Here is a 20918-nt window from a genome sequence, read left to right on the forward strand (position 1 = left end):
GGGCCGTTTACCAATCGGATTAATTTACTTTATATTTTAACAGATCAGACTTATTTTAATGGAGAGTGCGGGGCAATTTGAACTTTCTTTTTTCCCCCACTAATTACTGTATTTGATAGTCCCCTTAGGGGACTTGAAGCTGTGATCGTTTAATTGTGTGTGCTGTACGTAGCAGTACATCACAATCTTCTATGAACACCAGATCTGGGCTGACTTTCACAGGAGGATCGTAATGACAGGCCGTCATGACAATCCAATGGCGCTCTGAAACGGGAGCGTGGAACAACGCGTGCCCCTGCTGACGAGTGTTAAATGCCGCTGTCAGAGATCTGCCCCCTGTTAAAGGCATATGATTAAAGCATCCATCAAGTGAGGGGAACTATGTGGGCTCGGCATGCCATCGCGCATCAATGTCAGGGACACGAATTTTGACGTATAGGTTTATGCTTTACGGGGGTTAATAAAACAGCTACCAGTTACCTTGTGCATGCATCCTACCTGGCGATTCGACTGTAGATAGATTCTGGCTTGATGATCGTGAAAAACTTTTAGACTTTGAGAAAATCCTCTTTGGATGGGGTTTTGTAAACAGCTGTTTCGGAGTTTGACCAAATTCCAAAATTTGAGTCAGCATTGCAATTTTGTGATCCGGATCTTCAATACTAGAAAGGAAAAATAAAAACTCAGGTTCCCCAAGATCCAAATGGATAAGTGCAGCATATTGTATTGCTAGATTCTGGAATAGAGCAGGATGAACCCCACGAGGCAATATCACGTGTAAAAATAACAGTTGACTAAAAATATTAAACCCAAAATATGTCTTGTCCACATCACATTTTTCGGTTATCCTTATATATATTTTTCGAAAACAATCCGATTCTGAACTTTAAACAGGGTAAATTGGAGACTGTCATATTTCTTTTACATTGAACAACAGAATGGATACAGTACTTTTTTGGGGGTAAAAACACGCACTTATTTTTTTACATGATAGAAAGGAAAAGGTTTCAACAGGTTGGAAAGAAGAAAAAAAATAACCAGTGAGAACACTGTGTAAGAACAATTAGCTTTGTCATTTTATGATTTAAAGAGCAAAGTTGTGCAGCTAGAAAGGCTTACTGAGTATTACAGGTTTTCACAACCAGCTGCTGATCTGTCCATGGCACCCTCCAAATAAAAAGTAGCTCAACTCTTCCACAACCTGGCCATTTCTCATTTTTGTGCTTTTGATTTTCATATCTCACCTTCTTCCAAGAGACAGAACTTATTTATCTTCCTGTCAATAAAGCTAAGGCTAGTTTTCTACACGAGGAGTTGTGTTTGTGAATGACACCATTCATTTTACTATATAAATTACTCAAACACTGTGAAAAAAAAAAATCCATGCGGGCTTAAATGGTGAAAAGCATTAAGCTACTTACGGGTAGCGGCATTTCTCGGAGACCCATGACAGCACGACGAGAGAGGGGATCCGCCCATTAGGAACAGGAAACCTACAGATACAAAAGGGCGGCACCTCTCCCCTGCATCAGTTGTATTTTAGAGCCTTGAGAGGACTACCGCGGTTAGTGGCACACAAAAATATACATTATATACAGTTTATATACAATATTATAACCCATATATTGGAACTGGGTATCATACGTGAGATATATACATTATAGGAGGTGCAACCCCCACGTGAAATAGGGAGGGAACTAAGGGTGCTGTCATGGGCCTCCGAGAAATGCCGCTACCCGTAAGTAGCTTAATGCTTTACTCGGACTCCCATGACCGCACGACGATAGAGATTTACAGAGATGTAACACTACCTTAGGGAGGGACTATAGCTTGCAGCACCCTTAACCCGAAGGTGATATCAGAGGAGGACCCTAAATCCAACCTATAGTGTTTAAAGAAGGTGGACGGGGATGACCATGTGGCCGCCTTACATATCTGGTCGATTGATACTCCAGATTTTTCCGCCCAGGATGTAGCCATGGCTCTGGTGGAATGCGCCCTCAGATTCTGCGGAGTCGGACCCCCACCTGCAGTATAAGCCAAAGAGATAGCCTCCCTAATCCACTTCGCTAGTGTGTACTTTGATACCCTGAGTCCCTTTCTAGGATTTTGGAAAGATAAAAATAACGCATTATCTTTCTTCCATGTATCAGTAACAGAGATGTATTCTAACAGGCATCTCCTAACGTCTAGTGTATGGAGTAGCTCTTCTTTAGGGTTGGAGGGATTGGGAAGGAAAGATGGTAAAACTATCTCCTGTGACCTGTGAAACCGTGATGACACTTTTGGTAAATAGGGTAGTCCTCAGACCGGACCCAGCCTATCTGGCAGAAACTCTGTGTAAGGGGAAATTCTGGAGAGAGCTTGTATGTCTCCTACCCTACGGGCAGATGTTATCGCTACCAGAAATGCTGTTTTAAGGGATAAGGCCTTAATTGAAGCTGATTGTAATGGTTCAAACGGCTCTCTAGTCAATGCTGACAGGACTAGGTTGAGATCCCAAGGCATAGATCTATCCTTATGTATGGGTCTAGCCCTACTAGAAGCTTTAATGAACCTTGAGATCCAATAATTATTGGCGATGTTACAGGAAAACAAGGCCCCTAGGGCCCAGACTTGTACCTTTAGGGTACTAGTGGATAGATCTAGCTCTAAGCCCCTTTGCAGGAATTCTAAGATCTGTTTTATAGGAATTCCCTCTTCTAAATTAAAGTCAGAAGAGGCTAGGAATTTCCGCCAGGTTCTAGCATAGATTGTTGTTGTAATCTGCTTTCTACTTTTCATAAGGGTTTCAATCAAATTCGGGGAGAACCCTTTGTCCTTCAGTAACGCCCTCTCAAACTCATGCCGTTAAATGGAGATTCTTTACTTGAGGATGGCTAATTGGACCCTGGTAGAGTAAATCTGGAATGTCCGGAAGCACCCAGGGGTCCTCCACTGACATGATCCTGAGCCAGGTGAACCAGGCCCTTCTGGGCCAAAATGGGGCAATCAAAATAACTCTTGCCCGATCCTCTCTTATTTTCCTGATTACCAGAGGTATCAAGGCCAGCGGGGGGGGAACGCATAAGCCAGCCGAAAGTTCCAACTGATCAGAAAGGCGTCTACCGCTAGAGGATTCTCCCTGGGATTTAGGGAACAGAATTTTACTGTCTTTCGATTGTCCCTGGTGGCAAATAAATCCACCTCTGGATGTCCCCATTTGTGGACAATCTGGTCGAACACAAGACCGTTTAGAGACCACTCCCCTTGTCTCAGGGTGTTGCGGCTTAGAAAGTCCGCTTTTACATTTTCTTTTCCTCTTATGTGCAGTGCGGTTAAAGATAGAAAATGGTCTTCCGCCGTCTGGAATAGACGATCTGTCACTCTCATCAGTGATTCGGAATGAGTTCCACCCTGGTGATTTATGTATGCGACCGCCACCTGGTTGTCCGAGAGGATCTTGACGTGGTGACCCTGCAGATATGAGAGTAATTTTTTAACTGAAAGTTCAACCGCCATTAATTCTTTTTGGTTGGAGGAGGCTGATGTTAGGGGGTCCCATAGACCCTGAACTATCATGTCATCCATGTGTGCTCCCCAACCTGAAGGGCTAGCGTCTGTCGTTACAATACGTGTCGCCTGTGTCACCCAGGGAAATCCTGCCGATAAATTGTCATTGATTAGCCACCATCTAAGAGATGTCAGTGCTTCTGGACCCAAAGTAATCTGACTTTGCAAGGATCCTTGTAAGATTCTGTCATTAACCAGTACCTCGGATTGTAAAGGTCTGGTGTGAAATTGGGCCCAACGGACAGCGGGAATGCACGAGGTTAGAGATCCTAACAGTGACATAGCCTGTCTAAGTGTCATGGATGGATTATCAGTTGCTCTAGACACCTGTTGTTGGATGTGTAATAACTTGTCGGGCGGAAGACAACACTGTTGGGTCTCTGAATTTAACAATAGTCCTAAGAATCTCTGTATTTTCTGGGGCTGTAATCGGGATTTTTCATAATTCACAATCCACCCCAGATGCTCAAGTTTGGTTGTGGTTGTTTTTAGCTGAGAGAGGCAATGGTCTGCTGAATCCCCAACTATAAGGAAATCATCCAAATAGGGGACAATTAAGATGTCAGACTCTCGTAAGTGCGCCATGACTTCGGCCACTAACTTGGTAAACACCCTAGGAGCCGCTGATAAGCCAAAGGGAAGAGCTCTAAACTGGAAATGACGAATTTGTCCCCCCATTGACACAGCTACCCTCAGGAATCTCTGGAAGTCTTCATGTATTGGGACATGATAGTACGCGTCCTTTAGATCTACAACTACCATGAAGCAGTGTTTAAACAACATTTTTATTGCTGAACCAATTGATTCCATTTTGAACGATTCATTGGTCAGAAAATTATTAAGGCCTTTAAGATTTATGATCGTTCTAAACGATCCGTCCGGCTTCTTGATCAGAAAGAGAGGAGAGTAAATTCCCCTCCCTCTTTCTGATACTGGGATTTCAACCAAAACATTCTTGAAGCATAAGTTCGTGACCTCTGCTTCCAAGGCTGCTTGCTCAAGGGGGGAGGAACGTAAAGGGGTTCATTTAAATTTATCTCGAGGCCAGTGATCAAAGTCAAGTCTTAGACCTTTCGCTATGATGCCTCAGACCCATTTACTGTTCGTAATGTCAAACCAAGCTGAGGAGAATGCTGACAGTCTACCCCCAACAGGGATTGCTAGTCATTGGTCCGGTTTTTTCTGTTCTTTCGAGGAACGGCGGAACATATAGCCCGTACCTCTTCCGCGTCTATCCTCCCATCTAAAACTCTCTCTAGAGGGTGAGGATCCGCGTTTTTTCCAAATCTCCTCTTAATGAAGGGCCTGCGGTAGGATGCTGAAGACGGATTAGGAAATTTCTTCTTATCATCCCCCGCTTTCTCCAGCAACTCATCCAGAGTTGGTCCAAAGAGATATTCTCCTTTACACGGGATGGCGCAGAGCTTAGTTCTGGATTGAATGTCGCCAGACCAGCACTTCAACCATAAAGCTCTACGAGCCGCGTTGGAGAGTCCTGCCGCTCTAGACGCCATCCTGACTGAGTCCACAGATGCGTCTGACAGAAAGGCCGCAGCATTCTGCATTGTTGGTAAAGCCTTCAGAATGGAATCTCTGGAAGCGCCGTCCTTGAGCTGGGACTCTAACTGATCCAGCCAGACCATTAAAGACCTGGCTGTACATGTCGCGGCAACTGCTGGTCTTAGAGATCCCGCCGCCGTCTCCCAGGTTCCTTTAAGGAAAGTATCTGCCTTTCTGTCAAGGGGGTCCTTGAGGGTCCCCATATCCTCAAATGGCAATGAGGCTTTCTTTGACGCTTTTGCCACCGCCGCATCCAGCTTAGGGGCTTTATCCCATGTTTCCACAACCGGATCATCGAAAGGGTACCTGCGTTTCAACGCTGGCGGTAAGGAACCCTTTTTCTCGGGTTTCTTCCATTCTCGGAGAATCAAGTCTTGGATTTTTTCGTTCACCGGGAAAGATCTATATTTTTTACGATCAAATCCGCTGAGCATCATATCCTGCTTTGAGGGCTGCGGCTTGGGCTCTTCTATCCCCATTGTGCCTCTAACAGACTTGACGACTTTGTCAATTCTATCCAGGGGTAGACAGAATCGTCCAGACTTCTCATCTGAAGAAGAGGAGGAAGGACTTGAGTGATAGGCACCCTCTTCTCTTTCTTCCTCCGAAGAATTAGAGTCCAGGGGGGTCCTATGTTTTGAACCTCCCGCTTGGGACAGGGACCGTAGGGATTCCCTTACTTACAAACGGATCATTTCTTTCAGGTTAGCCGCACTCACAGATTCTTCCGCTACCTAGGGGAGGACAATATAGGTGATAACTACTATCTGACCTAATGTCACTTCCACCCAACCACTCCTGTAGACCTCACCGTCTGTTGTATACAGGGGGCACATAATTTTTTGGGACAAGAATCAGGGACCCCACAGAGGGCACATTCCTTATGCTTTGACTTGTCCGTGCTTTTCTTCCCCTAGAATGATAAAGTATAGGGGGCCTGCGTCACAGAGTGAACTTTCACGTAGATCACTTACCCGTGCGCCAAAGTAAGTACCGGAATACGAGGGGGTTCTTTCCTAGCCGAAGCTCTGGATCCTTTTGCGGATGAGCTTCTTCGACTGGACTGGTCGCTTCTGTCCTTGTCCTTGGGCTTCTGACGCACCTCATCCAGCTGCTGCTGCTGCTGCTCACCACCACTCTCCATGACGACTTGCGACCAAAAGCAGGGTTCTGCAGTTGTCACCTGCTTAAATCCCCATTGGATCCGGTCAGCAGATAGGTCAGCGCTGCCCCATTGGCTCAGGATACAGCAGGGAGGCAGGAAACCATGTGGGAGAAAACCGGCATTAGGATGCTATGGGCGCCGCCATCTTGGATCGACTGCGCATACGCAGACACCCGGCGACCCAGAAGCGGCTGCTAACTCCGCCCCCTCACGTCACCGCACCCGGAAACGCTCCAGCACACGCTGAGAGCGGTGCAGGACGCCGGGGACGGACCGCAGCGCTCCGGGAGTTCACCCAGACAGCCCTGACGCCAGCACCCCACATTCACCGCACCGCTGCACCACCAATGGGTATACTTACCGGCGCCGACGCTGATGGAGGCAGGAAATCCTCCGGACTCCGCTCCCTGCTGCGAACGCCACCGCGTGCAGTCCAGCCAGGACCACCGTGGCGTCTCCAGGGTTCTCCGCACCGGCCGAGGTAGGAGACCCCCCCGCTACCAGATTCGGTCCGGCCGGCCTGGGCTCCTTTAGTTCATCTGTAGGCACCCGTCCCTTTAGGAACAGGAAACCAACTGATGCAGGGGAGAGGTGCCGCCCTTTTGTATCTGTAGGTTTCCTGTTCCTAATGGGCGGATCCCCTCTCTCGTCGTGCTGTCATGGGAGTCCGAGTAAAAATGAAATACTGCCATTATTTTTTTGGCGCTCATTGTGCAGCATTATCGTCCTAGTCAATCCAATGAGACCCGTAACTTTTTCGGTCTGTGGAGAAGGGTGAGGGTTTGCTTTTTATACCAGCGTCTGCCAGGTATAAAGCAGGCTTGGCACCTGAGCCCGCTCCATACATCACACCATGTAATGAAAATTTACATCACAGGTCGTTAAGGTGTTGATCATGTGCCACATTATTCAACTGAAGGAGGCAGACTTACTGGTCACATGCTCCTCCACCAGCAGACTCTATAAGAACTGAAAAGCTGTTCAGTCTGTAAGGAAGGCTGTACTAACAAATATAGGAGGATAACCTGTAATGCTAAAATTATTAGTAGGTGTCACGAAATCATATCCAACACATTTTAAAGCAAGAATTATAAGAATGAAGTTTTGTCACTTTCTTTTCTGCACAAAAGTCACCCAGACTGCACGATAAAAAGGAAAATATAAGGGATCCGCACTGTATTCATAGATAGTTAAAGGGAATCTGTCACCCCAAAATTTGCCTATAAGCTAAGGCCACCGGCATCTGTAATTCTGTACAGCATTCTGTAATATAAGAGGTAAGGAATGCAAATATGTTCTTCTCATCCTTTCCCAAGTTGACTTCAAGTACAAGATGTCATGTGTCATGAATCCAAAGTGTATTATTCCCCATGTAATGGAGACTACATTCACCAACTGCCCGGATCTGTCAGAAAGAATAGCCAACAGTTTATTTATTTTACTCACTTATATAGCGCCATTAATTCCACAGCGCTTTACATACCGTAAATTATCAGCACTGTCCCCATTGGGGCTCACAATCTAAATTCCCTATCATTAGGTCTTTGGAATGTGGGAGGAATCCAGAGGAAACCCACGCAAACACGGGGAGAACATACAAAATCCTTGCAGATATTGTCCTTGGTATTGTACTGGATCTGAACCCAGGATTCCAGCGCTGCAAGGCTGCAGTGCTAACCACTGAGCCAACAGTTCCCACTAATCTCTAATTATTTGTAGATTAAAACTCCACAGCCAAAACCTTCCGTCAGCAGTGGTCAGCAGTTACTGTAAGAACTGGGGCCCATCTACTTTCCATTAGACAAGACAACAGGGGTCCCAATTCCTATAATCCCTCTGACAGCAATACAAAAAAATGGTACTGCACCTTTTTAAGTCAATTTCTCCTTCATATGTCACTGGATGGAACACTAAAAAGAAGCAAGCACAACTTTAATACAAGAAAGTAGCAGTAGAATATGTTAAGCAAAGTATTTCCCTGGTCCACCGACTTCACAACTTTCAACCACGTGTTTAGCAGATCAGTTATGACATCTGTCAGCCCTAAGGAGACTTATGTGCCTATATAGGCTTCAACAAGCAGTAACTGCTCGCTGAAAAGTGTCCACTGTATGGAGTCATTACCAGTAAATGGAAGTCTCTGCACTCTGACTTTAATTTCATTTGGACATTAATAATAGTCCAGGCTTTTACAGATGCGGTGATACCAACTGGGTTTGTCTTTTTTAATTTATTTCTAATAATGGTTATTGGGGATGATCACATTTTTTATTGCTTATTTTTAAGTATGAACACTTACTGAGCTCAGCTTCGACCTCAGAACATTCGTAGAGCTCGGCTGTCCATGCAACTGGTGCTCCTACAGAGTGCAGCAGACGACTGTCACTGCCCAATGTACTGCGAAGCAGCTGACGACAAAGGCAACTCGTCTGCCTCGCTCAGTAAGTGTTCAATGTCCAGAATAACCTAAATGATCCAAAATTAATCCAGTCAGTGGGAAAGTACGTGTGTGTGTGTGTGTGTGTATGTGTGTGTGTGTGTGTGTGTGTATGTGTGTGTATGTGTGTGTATGTGTGTGTGTATGTGTGTGTGTGTGTGTGTGTATGTGTGTGTATGTGTGTGTATGTGTGTGTATGTGTGTATGTGTATATATATATGTATATATATATATATATAATTAAACAAGTGCAAATAAAAAGGACTAAGTTGTAGCGTTCGAAACGCGTTGGTTTTTATGAAGGGTCTTCACTTTCAACCTTTTGGAGAAATTTGATGTTTTTTATATTATACTGGAAGCTGGATCCTTTCCCATTCTTGGACATAATGTTCATAATGCAGCGACCTGAACGTCAGTTACAGCAGGTCGGCAGAAAGATTGTGGCAGGGACTTCATGCAGCAGGTCCGGCAATTCATACCTAGCTGCCCAACCTGTTCTCACCGCTGGAAGAAGTCACTGTGCCGCAGCCATGTCATAGGAGGTGGGTCGCAGCCCGACCCTGTTCTGCTATGGTCACGTCTGCTGTAAATGCCATAGATCCCTTTAACAGGCTTACCGTTATTTGCAGTAACAGCCTCACTTCCCCTCTGCTTGCAGCCAAATATCAAGTCAATCCATTGATGGAGATGGTCGGACACATATTGGCTTTCTAAAGCCTCTCTGTTCTTCCGTAGAAAGTCATCTACATCTATTAATTAAAAAAAAAAAAACGTACTTAGCTTCTCATGCACATTATACACTTTGCACAGAAGCCGTACTGATCTGCACTCTTACACGGCAGTATTTGGGTCTCGTACCTGATGCCCATGGAGGGATATCTACATCATCAACTAATTTCCCCCCTTGTCTTTTTCCAAGGTCCAAGTTCAAACTGTTTAGCAAGAATGTGCCATCACTTCCATAAAACTCTGGAATTAACTAAGATAAAACGGAAATTAACAGAAAAAGAAAAAAAAACAGAAAAATAAGTCCTGACCATATGCAAGCATGAATTACCTCTTTGAAGTCTGTTACTCCTTCTAAGCAGTTCCTCCATGTTTCTGCAATACTGGAAAGGTGAAAAGGTAATTTTTTTGCTGGGCCTTGGCGCTTGCTTTGCTTCATTTTATACTGCAGTGCTGACCATTTTCCTTAAAAGAGCAGACAACTACTCCGACAACCACTTCTCCATATTCTCCCTTGTAAAATAAAAAAACCCTACATACTCCCCTCCTGTACCAGATCTGTTCCAGTAGCCCAATAGTGGCTGCCTATTGGCTGCAGGGGTCAAGTGGCATAAAAATGTTACGCGAGTCTCAGTAGGCCCAGGGCCAACATGAGGGAACAGAACTGGTGCGGGAAGTGTGTAGGGTATTTTGATCTTACAAGGGGGAGCATAGTATTTCAGAAGGGGTTGCCCGTGTAGTGGACAGAATCTTTAAAGGGAAACCATCATCAGAAATTGACCTATTGTTTAAAATCAGGTTTTAGCATTAATTTTTTTTTTACATTCCACAATCTGAATTGAGAATAAAAAATACAATTTTTGCAATCTTCACCCTGACCACGGGAGTTTTTTTTCCCCTTAGACTAAGCCTGTGTGCACACGTCACGTTTTTGTCAGAAAACCTGAAGGGAATCGCGATGCCAGAATAGTGAATGAGAACCCTAAAGTGTCATTCACACTTTGCGTATTTGTGACTTGCAGATTTGGTGCAGATTCAAAACTGCAGCATGTCAATTCCTTCAGAGTTTTATTCCACCCATTGACTGCAGTTAAGTTAGTAAAAAACAGATCTAAAAAAAGACTGCGGATTTGCTGCGGACTTGCATTCGTTGTTAGACAGCAGTGAATGTGACAGAGACATAATTGCACTGCCTCCGACATAATAAAATGACAAGCTTATTGGACAGCTTTTTATTAGTAAATAAAAAAAAAATGATGTGGTTATTGGGCCCTTAAGAGCCTTAATTTACCAGCCCACAGCCGCCCCAGAAATGGCGCATCATATTAGATGTGCCGCTCCTGGCATTTTGCCTTGACTCTTATAGATTGCCTTGGTGTGGTGGCAATAGGGGTAATGGTGCTTGACGTAGATGTCAGCTGTGTAGTGTCCATCACGTATTGCTATTATTCCTTATCTCAACAACATTCATTGCTGTCCAAAACTGAATGCAAACAAAATGCGGCAAAAACGTGCATTTTTCCTGCCAAGACCTGCAGAACTTGTGCTGAAATTTCTGCATTCAAATACTCAACATGTGCGCATAGCCCAACTCCATTTCAAGAAATCTGAAATAAAAATAAAAATGCCACAGCGGAGAGCGTGAAAATTAGCTGGATTTTCTAATTTTAAATTCTCAATTTAGTTGGTGATATATTTGAAAAAATAACATTACATTTAACCAAGGAACACGATTTTAAACAATAAGGAGATTTTTGTGTACTCACCGTAAAATCTCTTTCTCTTAGCCTCTAATTGGGGGACACAGGACCATGCTGTTATGCTGCTGTCCACTAGGAGGCGACACGATGCATAATCTGAAAAAGATTAACTGTGGCTCCTCCTCTGCAGTATACACCCCTGGACAGCATCAGCCTTCTCCAGTTTTGGGCAAAAGCAGTAGGAGGAACGTAACATGAATAACATAATTATGCCTATAAGAAGGCAACTATGTACAAGCTCAAGAAAACAATATGAGAACTCAACAGTTACAACTGCCCGGAAAGGGCAACAGGGTGGGAGCTGTGTCCCCCAATTAGAGGCTAAGAGAAAGATTTTATAGTGAGTACACATAAATCTCCTTTACTCTGTCGCCTCATTGAGGGACACAGGACCATGGGACGTCCTAAAGCAGTCCCTGGGTGGGAAGCAATGGACGAATATTGTGCAGACAGGCCCCTATACTTAGGGCACCGCCGCCTGCAGAACACATCTACCCAGGCTCGCGTCCACTGAGGACTGGGTATGAACCCTGTAGTGTTAAGTAAACGTGTGTAGGCTAGTCCAAGTGGCCGCCTTACACACTTGTTGTGCCGAAACCTGGTGCAGAATGGCCCAGGAGGCCCCTACCGCCCGTGTAGAGTGTGCCGTAATACCGGCTGGAAGAGGAGAATTCTTAAGGCGGTAGGCCTCTTGTATGGTGGATTTGATCCACCTGGCAAGGGTAGCTTTGGAAGCTGGCAGACCCTTGTGGCCGCCTTCTGGAAGGAGGAAAAGAGAATCAGACCTCCGGAAGGACGCAGTCCTAGACACGTTTATACGCAATGCCCTGACAAGGTCAAGCGTATGCAGAGCCTTCTCCACTTTATGAACCGGGACCGGACAAAGGGATGGTAGTGAAATTTCCTCATTGAGGTGGAAGTTGGACACAACCTTCAGAAGGAAGGATGGGACCGTACGAAGAACTACCTTGTCCTGGTGAAAGGCCATGAAGGGCCGTCTGCAGGAGAGTGCTGTCAGTTCAGACACCCTGCGTAGCGAGGCGATTGCCACCAGGAAAACCACCTGGGAGAGAAGGCGGAGCGGGACCTCCTTAAGGGGTTCGAAGGGTGGTTCCTGCAATGCTGTCAGGACCAGGTTGAGGTCCCACGTTTCTAGTGGTCATCTGTAGGGGGGAACCAATTGGGAAACCCCCTGAAGAAAAGTCCTTACTTGCGGCTTGGTAGCAATGCGCCTTTGAAAAAGCACTGAGAGGGCTGACACCTGGCTCTTAAGCGAGCCTAATGACAGCCTGGCCTCCATACCCGATTGGAGAAAACCAAGTTCTTTGGGTAGGGAATAAGGGAGTGGGGTCTGGCCACGAGATTCGCACCAGGTAAAGAAAGCTTTCCAGGTACGGTAATAAATCTTGGCAGAGGCTGGCTTCCGTGCCCTGATCATGGTTCCAATGACGTCCAGCGAGAGCCCTGCCTGGGTTAGAACCCAGGTCTCAAGGGCCACGCCATCAAATTGAGAGCCCCTGAGTTCTGGTGGTAGAACGGGCCTTGTGATAGAAGATCGTGGCGGTCGGGGAGACGCCAGGGGGCGTCTGCTGTAAGTTGTACGATGTCGGCGTACCATGTACATCTGGGCCAGTCTGGTGCAATTAGGATGGTTGGAACTCCCTCTTGTTTGATCTTCCTCACCACTCTGGATATCAGGGGGAGAGGTGGAAAAATGTACAGAAGCTGGAACTGGGTCCAGTCCCGAACCAGAGCGTCTGCTCCGAGCGACCGCGGATCGTGTGTTCTGGCCATGAAGTTGGAGACTTTGGCATTGAAGTGGGATGCCATTAGGTCCACATCCGGGGTCCCCCCGTGATGGCAGATCTGGCGAAAAATTTCGGGATGGAGAGACCACTCTCCCGAGTCTATTTCTTGTCGGCTGAGGAAGTCTGCTTCCCAGTTGTCACACCTGGAATGTGGACCGCCGAGAGAACCGACCCTGTGTCCTCTGCCCAGTGGAGGATATGTGACACTTCTCGCATCGCCTGGGCACTGCAGGTCCCCCCTTGGTGATTCACATATGCCACAGCCGTGGCATTGTCCGACTGTATTCTGATGTGAGAGGCTGTCAGTAGGTGATGAAAGGCCCTCAATGCCAGGAGGATGGCACGAATTTCCAGGATGTTGATGGGCATGGTCGCTTCCACTGGGGACCACTTGCCCTGTGGTGTAGGTGCACTGCACCCCAACCCGTCAGGCTCGCATCGGTGGTCAGAACTTTCCAATGACCTGTGAGAAAGGATTTCCCCTTTGCTAGAGAGGTTGGCTTGAGCCACCAGTGCAGGGACCTCTTGGTTGACGACATTAGCTGGAACTCCCTGTCGAGAGAGAAAGGGTTCTTGTCCCAGGACTTGAGGATGGCTAGTTGGAGATGCCCGAGACTAAACTGGGCAAATGGGACGGCTTCTATTGCTGCCCACATCCTGCCGAGGACTCTCATGGCAAACCGGAGAGATCGAGGGGGTTTGCGAAGGAGGGTGCGAACTCCTAGACGGAGAGCCAGTGCCTTGTCCTTGGGAAGGAGAACTAGACCCCTGGAGGTGTTGAATAGCATTCCCAGGAAGGTCAGAGACTGACTCGGGGTTGGTGATGACTTTTGTAGGTTGACTAACCAACCCATGCGACTCAGTGTCGATTGTGATTGAGACGCTGAGCTCGTAGTCCTTGAAGGTGGGAGCCTTGATGAGTAGATCGTCCAAGTATGGAACGACTACTATGCCTCTGGAGTGCAGGACGTCCATGGTGGCTGCCATGACTTTGGTAAACACTCTGGGAGCCGTGGCGAGTCCAAACGGGAGAGCCACGAACTGGTAGTGGTCCTGGTTGATTGCGAACCTGAGAAATCTCTGATGAGCAGGTGCAATCGGTATATGCAGGTATGCGTCTTGTATGTCTATGGAAGCGAGATATTCTCCCTTCTCCATGGACGCAATGATGGACCGAAGGTACTCCATGCGGAAGTGACGGACCCGTACGTATTTGTTGAGTTGTTTTAGGTCCAGTATGGGCCGCACGCTGCCTCCTTTCTTGGGAACTACGAATAGATTGGAGTAGAACCCTCGGAAGCGCTCGGCCATGGGTACCGGTACTATGACTCCTGCTTGAAAAAGCGAGGAGACCGCTTTCCGGAAGGCACGAGCCTTGGCTGGTGGTTTTGGGGGGACAGAGAGGAAGAATCGGTCCGGTGGGTTGGAGGTGAACTCTATCTTGTATCCGGAAGACACTAGTTCCCTGACCCACCTGTCTTCTGTAGTAGGCAGCCAGACTTGATGAAAGAGCAAAAGTCGGCCGCCTACGGGTGTGGTGTCTTCCAGGGTCCGTGAGTCATGATGAGGAAAAAGTCTGAGATTTTCCTCCTCTAGGTTTAGACTGGGCTGCTTTTGACTGCCAGGTCTTGTCCGACCTTTGCGTTGATCGTGAGTTGTCCCTGCGTGGGGAAGGGTTACGATTTTGTGCTGGATGCGAGACGGACCAGCCCGAAGAATTCCGAAAGGATCGGAATAGAGTTTGGTTACGCTTCTTGTAAGTGCGTTTAGGTTTCAGTTGGGGAAGAGAGGTACTCTTACCCCCGGTGGCGTTGGATATCATTGTGTCCAACTGTTCACGGAAAAAAGCCCACTGAGGTAGGGGAGGTGCGTGATGGACTTCTTTCATGCTGCGTCGGCTTTCCATTCCCGCAGCCAGAGGATATGCCGAATTGTGATGGCGTTTGATGCTATCCCCGCTACACCCCTTGCTGAAGCCAGAGCTGCATGAAGCATGTAATCTGCTACGACTGCTATTTGAACCGCTTGGTCCGACAGCTCAGTAGCGGATGCTTGGAGAGCTTGTAAATTTTTGGCCCAGGCCAGAATGGCCTTGGCAGCCCAAACTGAAGTGAACGCGGGAGCCAGGGATGCCCCTGCGGCCTCGAAAATTGAACGAGCCATGCGTTCTACCTGCCGGTCTGCTGCGTCCCTGAGGGTTGAGCTATCTGGCAGTGAAAGGAGGGTCTGTGCTGCTAGTCTAGAGACTGGGGGGTCCACTTCGGGTGGGTCTGTCCACTCCTTGGTATCCTTCTGCGGGAAGGGGTACCTCGCCTCCAGATATTTGCGATTAGCTAATTTTTTCTCAGGCTGTGAGAACTGCATTTTAAGGATTGCCTTAAACTCTAGGTGGTTAGAGAAAACCTTAGGCGGCTTCAGAGGTCCTTCAAAGGAAATCTTGTGTTCTGGGGCCTCTGGTGGCAGATCAGAAATGTCCAGCACCCGATGGATGGAAGAGATTATGTCCTCAACTAGCGCAGTATTGCTAGGGGGGATTGGGATCAGGGACCCCTCCGTTTACTTGTCTGAGTCGGAGTCACAGATGCCTTCCAAATCCTGTGTATCACTGAGGCGTCCCCTGCTGGGTGAGCTGGGGAGGAGGCCTTCTCTGGTCGGGGATTGCGGAGATCTGTGTTGTCTGTCCCTGGAAGGGGACGGTCTAGCTGACCTGAAACTACGGTGTCTCTCCCTAGAAGGGGATGACCGAGTGCTATGGGTTGACGTAGATGGACTATGGGTCCGCTTGCGTCCTGACTTAGACGTGGATGTGCCAGGGTCGTCCTGTCCCCGAGACAAGCTCTCCCTTTGCTTCAGGCTCTGCAGAGTCATGCCTTGGCTATGACCGTTACCCAGCAATGTGGAGGTTAGGGTATCTAGATTGCGACATCTGAGTAACCCATTCCGGCATGGCATTAGACACCGAAGCATTGGCAGGGGCCTCTCGGGGCTCTTACACAGTAGTCTGAGTGCAGTCCTGGCAGCGTGGGTAGATACTGCCACTAGGGAGAGAGGTCCTGCAGGCTGTGCAGAGTGCATAACAGCAGTCCTGCCTGGTTCTCTTGGACCTTCAGCCCGGCATAGTGCACAGAGTGATAACAAAACTAGGCAACATTTTAGCAGGGGAATTAAAGCACTAGATAGTGCTGTAAGAACCCGCAACCAATAAGGCAAACTAACTCCATATAAGCCATTTAGAAAGAAGGAGTACGAAAGGAGCAGGAAGAGGGTGCAAAATTTAAATATTTATTAATTAGCATTAGCATATAGTGCATAAATACATACAGAACAATACAAAAAAGAGTGGAGATCCCCACGAACTGAATCCTGCCCGGTACACACTGCCTCTGCACACTCTATTGGTAAGCGCCTCCTTGTTATGGATATTGGACACTGTGGGGGGTATACTAGTTACCCACGGTGGTGATTTGGCATATATACTTGGCTGATCTTATAGGGTTACTTTATGTGTGGGATACTGATCATTGGCAGTGTGTTCACTGGTGAAGACTCACTTTATTTTAATCATCCTTTTGTATTGTTCTGTATGTATTTATGCACTATATGCTAATGCTAATTAATAAATATTTAAATTTTGCACCATCTTCCTGCTCCTTTGGTACTCCTTCTTTCTATAGTGCACAGAGTGCAGAAGGGCTGCTATGCAGAGGACGATACAGGGGTAGCTATGAGGAGAACCCTATAGGGGAGCCTTATAGGGAATATGGATTCAGTAAAACAACCCAGCTGTGATCTTACCCCACCAGTTTGCCCCTAGGTCCAGCGCCGAAGATCCACAGTCCTGTGTCCCCCGGAGACTGGCTGGCCTGGTCCTGCTGACCGGGAGATGCAGGGTTAATCCTTGCTGCAGTAGAAATGGCTGCTGAGGAGAAGAGGCAGGGGGAGAAGGGGGCGGAGAGCTGAGAAAAAGGCGGCAAAGCTGTGTAAAAACGCGCCCTTTCTGTCTCGATCCGCCCCCTCTATGACACTGTAGAGTGTCATATTTGTCATCCGGGGGGCGGGCCGGGGGGCGGAGAGAAAGCGGTGGCTTCAGCTAGGCCGAAGCCGGGGCCTAAATTAGATGCCTGATACCCAGAAGGGATCCAGGCCGGCGCGAAAGTCCGGGAGGTGGTCGGATCTGAACTGGACCCCCCGGATTTAAAGGCAGGATAGCGGTGGGGCTGTAAGCAGAAGGGGGACCCGGTGAGGGGTTCCCCTGAGGCAGTATAGAGCTGGTGCTGCCGCAGAGACAGAGGCGCAGGGAGCCCTGTGTCTGTATGTGCCATGCCAGCCTGCACTCCCCCCGACCCCAACAGGAGCCTGCAGCTGGGCTGGGGTCCCTGGATGCAGGCGCAGTGTGCTGGCCCATTGCTGGGAGCTGTAGAATGCTGCCTGTACAGGCCCTACCTGAGGTGTCTCAACCTAATACCCCCAGAGGGGGATTAGGGAGGGTGCTGTTGTCACCTTCAGGGGCCTTTATCCTCGCCTCGACCTCAACCCAGAAACCAAAAGGAATTGGGGAAGGAGGGGGGGTCTCGACTTAGAACCAGCACCCAAGGGACTGGGGAAGGAGCAACATGGGGAATAGCCATCTCTACTTCAACTTGGGCACGCAATAGGGGGCCGAGGAAGGAGCCATGCCGGGAGTCTCGCAGGAGACCCACTTTTCTTCAACTGGAATCCGTCGGAAAATAACGGAGTAAAAGAAAAAAATCTTAGGTGTGCCTCCTATGCGACACTAAGCAAAAACTGGAGAAGGCTGATGCCGTCCAGAGGTGTATACTGCGGAGGAGGAGCCACAGTTAATCTTTTTCAGATTATGCATAGCGTCGCCTCCTAGTGGACAGCAGCATAACACATGGTCCTGTGTCCCCCAATGAGGCGACAGAGTAAGGTAATTTTCTGATAACTTCCCCTTATATATACAGTGTAACTAGAGGACCCAATTGAAAACCATTTCTGATTTGCACAATCAATGTAAATGCAAGATTCAAATCCATATTTAATAAAACACAAGTCAAAATGAGCTGTATTCCAATGTAAGCCACACACCACATTCACTACAGTATGGTACAGATTAAAAGGAAAACCGGATTAGTGCCGCCCTTTACTTCCTCCCTGCTGTCAGCTGCAGGAGCAGATGGAAACAGGATATATGGAGAGATCGCTTTCATAACTTGAATATCTGACCCAAGCAGGTCAATTATAAGTGGTGTCTGCAGAGGGAACGCGCTAAATGCCTCATTCACAAGTCGGTACTTTTCATCAGGGTTTGGATGCCAATATAAGGAGTGGCACAAACAAAAAACTATAATAGAAATACTGATTGGGTAGTATACCGGGGCATAGAGACCCCGTAGAAAATGATTTGGGTCGTTTTTTACCAACCCCAGTGTTGCGATCACCTCTTATTATAGAATTATAATTAACGGTGACAGCAAAAAACAAACAAAAAAAAAAAAGTCTGATTTCCCATTTAATTTCTCCCTCCTGATGTGATCCAGCACAACCGAGGTACCAGGAGGGCTCGGGGGACCCCATTTCTCTCTCCTCTGGTGTCCTTAGACCCTCCTGCATCCCCCGGTCCTGTCCCCTGGCCATCGGAGTCTTCTTCCGGGAAGAAAATGGCGGGTGCATGCGCAGAGCGCCCGCCAAGATTTGCTGGCCAGCACGTGGCAACAATAGGAAATTTTTCCTATTGGTTCATTTCTATCACAGTGATCAAAAGAAAAAAGAAAAAAAGTTAAATCAAACCCTCCTTAGTTAGGTAAAAAAATAATAAAATGTATTAATTTCCATTTTTCCCATTGGGGTTAGGGCTAGGACTAGAGCTAGGGTTGCTGTTAGGCTGCCGTCACACTAGCAGTATTTGGTCAGTATTGTACATCAGTATTTGTAAGCCAAAACCAGGAGTGGGTGATAAATGCCGAAGTGGTGCATATGTTTCTATTATACTTTTCCTCTATTTGTTCCACTCCTGTTTTTGGCTTACAAATACTGAGGTAAAATACTGACCAAATACTGCTAGTGTGATGGCAGCCTTAGAATTCAGTGGTTCCACTGTTTAGGTACATCATGGGGTCTCCAAACGCGACATGGCGCCCGCCATGGATTCCAGCCAATTTTGCATTAAAAAAATCAAACAGTGCTCCCTCCCTTCTGAGCCCTGCCATGCCCCTCAAACAGGGGAAATTGCACAACAAATTTTGTGGTCCATTTTTTCCTGATACCCTTGTGAAAATAAAGTTTAGCTCCAAAGTAATTTTTATGTGAAAAAAAGCAAAATATTCATTTTTTCCTTCCACATTGCTTTAGTTCTCATGAAGCACCTGAAGGGTTAATAAACTTCTTGAATGTGGTTTTGCGCACCTTGAGGGGTGCAGTTTTTAGAATGGTGTCACTTTTGGGTATTTTGTGTTATATTGACCCCCCAAAGTCACTTCAAATGTGATGTGGTCCCTAAAAAAATGGTTTTGTAAATTTTGTTGGAAAAATTAGAAATCGCTGGTCACCTTTTAACCCTTATAACGTCCTAAAAAATAAAAAAAATAAAAAAGGGGTTTCCAAAATTGTGCTGATTTAAAGTAAACATGTGGAAAATGTTATTTATTAACTATTTTGTGTGACACCATTCTCTGATTTAAGGGTAAAAAAATTAAAAAAGTTTGAAAATTGCCAAAATTCAAATATCTGTGTTTTTTTCACAAATAAACACAAGTCATGTCAAAGAAATGTTACCACAAACATGAAGTACAATATGTCACGAAAAAACAATCTCAGAATCAGTCTGATCCGTTGAAGCGTTCCAGAGTTATAACTTCATAAAGTGACAGCGGTCAGAATGGTAAAAATTGCCTTGGTCATATACCGTATACACTCGAGTATAAGCGGACCAGAGTATAAGCCGACCCCCCTAATTTTGCCACAAAGAAACTGGAAAACTTAATGACTCGAGTATAAGCCTAGGGTGGGAAATGCAGCAGCTACCGGTAAATGTCAAAAATAAAAATAGATACCAATAAAAGTAAAATTAATTGAGACATCAGTAGGTTAAGCGTTTTTGAATATTGATATTGAATCAAGAGCCCCATATAATGCTCCATAAAGTTTATGATGTGCCTCATAAGATGCTCCATATTAAAATATGCCCCATATAATCCTGCATAAAGTTTAATAATGGCCCCATAAGATGCTCCATAAAGATATTTGCCCCATATAGTGCTGCACAAACGTTGATTATGGCCCCATAAGATGCTCCATACAGACACTTGCCCCATATAGTGCTGCACAAACGTTGATTATGGCCCCATAAGATGCTCCATATAGACACTTGCCCCATATAATGCTGCACAAACATTAATTATGGCCCCATAACATGCTCCATATAGACACTTGCCCCATTTGCTGTTGCTGCGATAAAAAAAAATAAAAAAAAAAAAAATCACATACTCACCTCTCGTCGCTCAGGCCCCCGGCACTTGCTATATTCACCTTTCCGCATTCCGGTGCCGCTCTGTCTTCAGCGTCTTCTGCACTGACGTTCAGGCAGAGGGCGCACACTAACCACGTCACCGCGCCCTCTGACCTGAACGTCACTGCAGAAGATGCTGAAGACGGAGCGACACTGGAAAGAGGAAAGGTGACTATCGCGCAGCGCTGCGCTCCCCCACCCCCAATTATACTCACCTGCTCCTGGCGCGGTCCCTGCAGGTCCCAGGTTCCCCAGCGCTGCAGCTTCTTCCTGTATTGAGCGGTCACCGTTACCGCTCATTACAGTAATGAATATGCAGCTCCACCCCTATGGGAGGTGGAGTTGCATATTCATTACTGTAATGAGCGGTACCGTGTGACCGCTCAGTACAGGAAGAAGCTGG

At 46.8% G+C, this 20918-nt stretch overlaps 1 protein-coding gene across 1 annotated transcript in view; it reads right to left on the minus strand.

Moving 5' to 3' along the window:
- The window catches only part of NSMAF (neutral sphingomyelinase activation associated factor), a 103862-nt gene that overhangs the window by 20043 nt on the left and 62901 nt on the right, over nucleotides 1–20918 (minus strand). The window contains exons 17-21 of the mRNA XM_077270536.1: nucleotides 9772–9823; nucleotides 9573–9693; nucleotides 9332–9463; nucleotides 8145–8187; nucleotides 499–662 (exon numbers count right to left, since the gene is read on the minus strand). Coding sequence (XP_077126651.1) covers nucleotides 499–662; nucleotides 8145–8187; nucleotides 9332–9463; nucleotides 9573–9693; nucleotides 9772–9823 — 512 coding nt within the window. The remainder of the gene's footprint in view (nucleotides 1–498; nucleotides 663–8144; nucleotides 8188–9331; nucleotides 9464–9572; nucleotides 9694–9771; nucleotides 9824–20918) is intronic.

The sequence above is a fragment of the Ranitomeya variabilis genome, chromosome 6 (genome assembly GCF_051348905.1).
Source record: "Ranitomeya variabilis isolate aRanVar5 chromosome 6, aRanVar5.hap1, whole genome shotgun sequence".
Taxonomy (NCBI): domain Eukaryota; kingdom Metazoa; phylum Chordata; class Amphibia; order Anura; family Dendrobatidae; genus Ranitomeya; species Ranitomeya variabilis.